The sequence below is a fragment of the Corapipo altera genome, unplaced genomic scaffold (genome assembly GCF_003945725.1).
Source record: "Corapipo altera isolate COAL_440 unplaced genomic scaffold, ASM394572v1 180, whole genome shotgun sequence".
Lineage (NCBI taxonomy): Eukaryota > Metazoa > Chordata > Aves > Passeriformes > Pipridae > Corapipo > Corapipo altera.
In genome coordinates, this window is record NW_020884915.1 from 2,361,075 (window position 1) to 2,365,314 (window position 4,240).

Below are 4,240 nucleotides of genomic sequence, written 5' to 3' on the forward strand. Positions count from 1 at the left end.
AGGTTGTTGGGGCATTGTACTCTTAGGGACACTTCATTTTTGACATCTGACTTAACTCCCCAAGTGAAAAGGCCCAGCTCCTCAGCCCTTCTGCATTTCCAAAGTGGACAGGTTTCCTTGGAGCCTTATCCGAGATCCTGAGTTGGCTCCTTGTTCTCAGACACCCTCCTGAGGAATCCACCCTGATGAGGCTGTTTCTGGGCTTCCATGGGAATCTGGTCCAAGCAAGGCTGGACCACAGATCCCACCCATCCCAGCATCCCATCACCCTTTTCCACTAAAGCCTTCACTGCCCGATTAGCCCAGAGCCTCATTACCTGAGGCAGTTCTTCCCTCAAGCCATGTTTTTCTTACAGGGATTACAACTTCCCTGCTCCATTTGACTGATTTATTTAAAAAAATCTCCTTTTTTTTTCAAGACACAAAAGTAGAATTAGAGAACAAAAGGAGCACAAAGAAATACAAATGATGGCCTCCATGTACACATTGAATCATCACCTTAAACAGTCTCTGAAGAAAGGTTCTGGCAGTGGAGTGGGATCCTTTCACTGAGCTGTCCATGGATTTCCCCAAAGCAGGACCCAGGTGAACTAACAAAGGCTTTTCTGGGAAAGCTTGAAGCACCTGCAGCCTCCTGGGCTTCTCATTTTTGTGTTTTCCTGCATTTCCAGGGTCCTGCAATGGGATATTGTCCCAGGAGAAACAGTCTCAAGGTGAAAATACAGAGCTCAGCCCAAAAAGTTGCATCTAGAACTTCGTATCCTGAAGCAGAAGAAAATGTGGGTTGAGTGAAATAATTTCTTGCCCAGCTCTGAGGTTCAGTGTCTTCACTGTGTTTTGGAAAGGCTCCTCTGGCTCTTCCAGGGTTTTCTCCATCCTTCCTATGTAAAAGTGTGTGCCCATGCCTTGGAGAATGAATATCACATCCAAAGGCAGCTTGACCCCTCTGATAGGATCCTACTCACTTTAAAAAAGAAACAACAGTTATAATTTAAATCTCTTCTTACTCGATACCCCTGGAAAATAATAACATGGACAAAGAGATTCTGTCTGAAATACTTTAAAGGGTGGTTCACGATAGTGATTTCTCTTATGTCAAAGTGATTTTTTTTTTGTATGAAGATTTTCTTTCAAAAAGGGAATTAATAAACAATAAATTTATCTACATAAACCTATACAGGATATTGATTGATAAGTTCAGTTTGCTCTTTCCTTCACTCCAGATCTACTAAAGTTGGGTATTTGTAAACCAGATACTTTGTAATACACTGTATTACATTTGGGGCCAAGAAAAACTTGGCCTGTACAGCTGAATCTTCACTTCCATCAGGAGCTTGAATCTCTGAAATGCTTTAGGTTCTTAGACAGTTTATGTAGCATTTTTTGTTGGCACGGCCCCATTATAATGCACAAAAAAAATTGAATTATACAGGTTTCTATGTGGGGTTATTTTCTTGTAAGAAACAACAATAATATTTTTAGCTTTTTATTTAAGAAAAATGTATTTTGGTCATAAATGAGGAAGAGGCGGGAAGAAACAGAGAGCCTGGAAGGAAAGGCAAGAGTTTGTATTTGTTTTCTTCAAAAAACAAGAGGAAAACAAAAGCAGGGAGCAGGCACCAGGTATTAATAAGCAAAGGGGGGGTTTGACCAAAATCCTCCCATTTGAACTATTAAATAAAAAGCTCAGACGTCACCACCGTGGCTGCAGCCCATTGGTGCCATGTTGCATTTTCCCAAAGCTTCCTAAAAAGTACTTCTATGAAATGCTGTGCATAAATCCGAGGTGTTTTCCATGGCAGCCTCAAGCACAGGTGCCTCGGGAAGCCATAGGGTGTGTGAGGGGCTGTGCTGGGGGCAGAGATCGGGTGGCACCAAAACAGCCACACCACAGGCCACCAGCTCCCCACGGGAGATGGGCAAAGGTATGAGCAGGAAAACCAGCAATTAAGGAGCTCCTCAGCAGGGACCTGCCTTAATTTGAGATGCTTGATTAAATCTGGAATTCTTTGTACAAGTTCTGTCAGCTCCACAGGCTGACACAAAGATGAGCTTGTGTTTTTGGGGAAAAAAAGGGGGTTTATTTAGGAGCGCTGCAGGGGATGGGGCTGGGTGAGCTGTATGCCAGCCTCATATTCCCTGGGAGCAGGGGCTGGGGTGAGGGCACATCCCTCTGGCTCTGTCATAGAACCAGAGAGTCACAGAATGATTATGCTGGAAGTGACCTCAAAGCCCATCCAGTCCCACCCCCTGCCATGGGCAAGGACACCTTCCACTAGACCAGGTTGCTCCAAGCCTTGAACAACCAGGCCTTGGACACTTTCAGGGATGGGGCAGCCACAGCTTCTCTGGGCAACTTGTGCCAGGGCCTCCCCACCCGCACAGCCAAGAATTCCTTCCCGTCTATCCCTGCCCTGTGACAGTGTGAAGTCATTTCCCCTTGTCCTTCCCCTCCAGGCCCTTGTCCCAAGTCCCTCTCCAGCTCTCTTGGCACCACTTCAGGCACTGGAAGGGGCTCTAAGGTGTCCCTGGATCCTTCTTGTCTCCAGGCTGAACAATTCCAGCCCTCTCAGCCTGTCTCTGTGGAGCATCTCCCGGCATATCTGGGACATCCAGGCTTGAAACCCATCACTTACCTTCCTGAACCAAGCCAGGAGGGCTATGACTGGCAGGGAACTCTGCTTTAATCCTGGCCATGGAAAGGTGAGAAAACCACACTGGACACCTGCATGGCAGGAGTTTAAAGCCTCTCCAAGGTGGTGGGAAGAGACAGTGAAAAAAGGAGGGAAAGCAGCATCCACAGCCAGCCCTGCAGGCAGCACCCACACCCCTCCCGTCCTCCCGCACCTCCCTGTAATTATCGATTTTATATAAAAACTTACATTTACACGTTACAAAAATACTCCTCTCTCGTGCCTCAGTGCACCTGGGTGCGCCCGGGGGGCTCCAGTCAGGGCTGGCCCCCGGCGCGGCCATACAGGGTGGCATCGGGGCCAGGGGGACACGCCACCCCCGCGCCCCCGCCGCCGCCCCCGGCCGCCTCCGCCGCTCCGGCCCCCTCCGCCCGCCGCCTCCTCCTCCTCCTGAAATTCCCGTTATCGAACATCTTCTCGCAGTTGGGGTCGAGGGTCCAGTAGTTGCCTTTGCCTGCAAAGCAGAGAGGAGGATCCATCGGGGCTCCCGCCGTCCGGGGTTGCCCTTCACAGAATCACAGAATCCACGAGGTTGGAAGAGACCTCTGAGATCATCGAGCCCAACCTCTGACCCGACACCACCTTGTCTACTAAACCGTGGCACTGAGTGCCACAACCAAGCATCGTCAAGTACACCCTGTGCCCGATGCCCACCTTGCCACCCAGCCCAGAGCGCTGAGTGCCACGTCCAGTCGTTCCTTGGACACCTCCAGGGACAGTGACCCCATCACCTCCCGGGGCAATCATCCATCACTTCCCCTTCCAATGTCCAAACACTCTCTTTGCAAAGAATTTCTTCCTAATGCCTGACCTGAACCTTCTCTGGCGCAGCTTAAGCCCGTGCCCTCTTGTCCTAAGCCTGTGCCCTCTTGTGCTTACCCGGGTCGTCCTGGTCCCGCGGCACCTTCCTGAAGCAGTCGTTGAGGGAGAGGTTGTGTCGGATGGAGTTCTGCCAGCCGGCCCTGCCGCGCCGGTAGAAGGGGAAGTTCTCCGCCACGAACTGGTAGATCTGGCTGAGGGTGCGGCGGCGGCCGGGCGCGCTGTGCAGGGCCATGGCGATCAGCGCCGAGTACGAGTAGGGCGGCCGGGCCGGGGACAGCGGGGACAGCGGGGATAGCGGGGACACCCCCGGCCACCCTCGGCCCGCACCCGCGGGGCCCGGCGGCAGCACCGCCCCGGCGGGCGGGCACGGGGAGCAGGGGCCGCCCGGCCACAGGGACGGGCTGGCGGCGGGATGCGCGGGGGGCCGGGGCGCCGGGAAGGGAGCGGAGCATCCCGCGGCATCCAGCAGGTCCCGGGCGAGCGGCGGCGGCGGCCCGGGCGGCCCGAAGGGGTGCATTGTACGGGGGCAGCGTGGGGCCCGACCGACCCCCGCTTAAGTACCTCCTGAAGACCGCTTAAGGACCGCCCGCCGCCGCCGGACCCCCCGAGGGACCCCCTCCCGCCCCTCCGCCCCAGCACGGCCCGCCCCGCCCCGCAGAGCCGGGCCGGTGCGGGGGCAGCGGGATCGGAGCACACGGGGGATGGGGAGATGGAGGGAGGGTGGG

General features: G+C 53.8%; 1 protein-coding gene across 1 annotated transcript; it reads right to left on the reverse strand.

Annotated features, from left to right (window-relative positions):
* Positions 1-415: 415 nt before the first annotated feature.
* FOXI2 (forkhead box I2) lies at positions 416-4,032 on the reverse strand. The gene is made up of 3 exons (XM_027655194.1): positions 3,573-4,032; positions 2,883-3,147; positions 416-762 (listed from the first exon to the last, which is right to left on the reverse strand). Exons 1-2 carry the CDS (start codon positions 4,030-4,032, stop codon positions 2,951-2,953), a joined length of 657 nt encoding a protein of 218 aa, XP_027510995.1. The 3' UTR covers positions 416-762; positions 2,883-2,950.
* Between the last annotated feature and the right edge of the window lie 208 nt (positions 4,033-4,240).

Coding starts and splice junctions, on each gene's coding strand:
- FOXI2 (XM_027655194.1), bottom strand. CDS start 4,032: ATGCACCCCTTCGGGCCGCCCGGGCCGCCGCCGCCGCTCGCCCGGGAC. Junction 3,148..3,572: donor GCGGGACCAGGACGACCCGG/GTAAGCACAAGA, acceptor TCTGCTTTGCAG/GCAAAGGCAACTACTGGACC.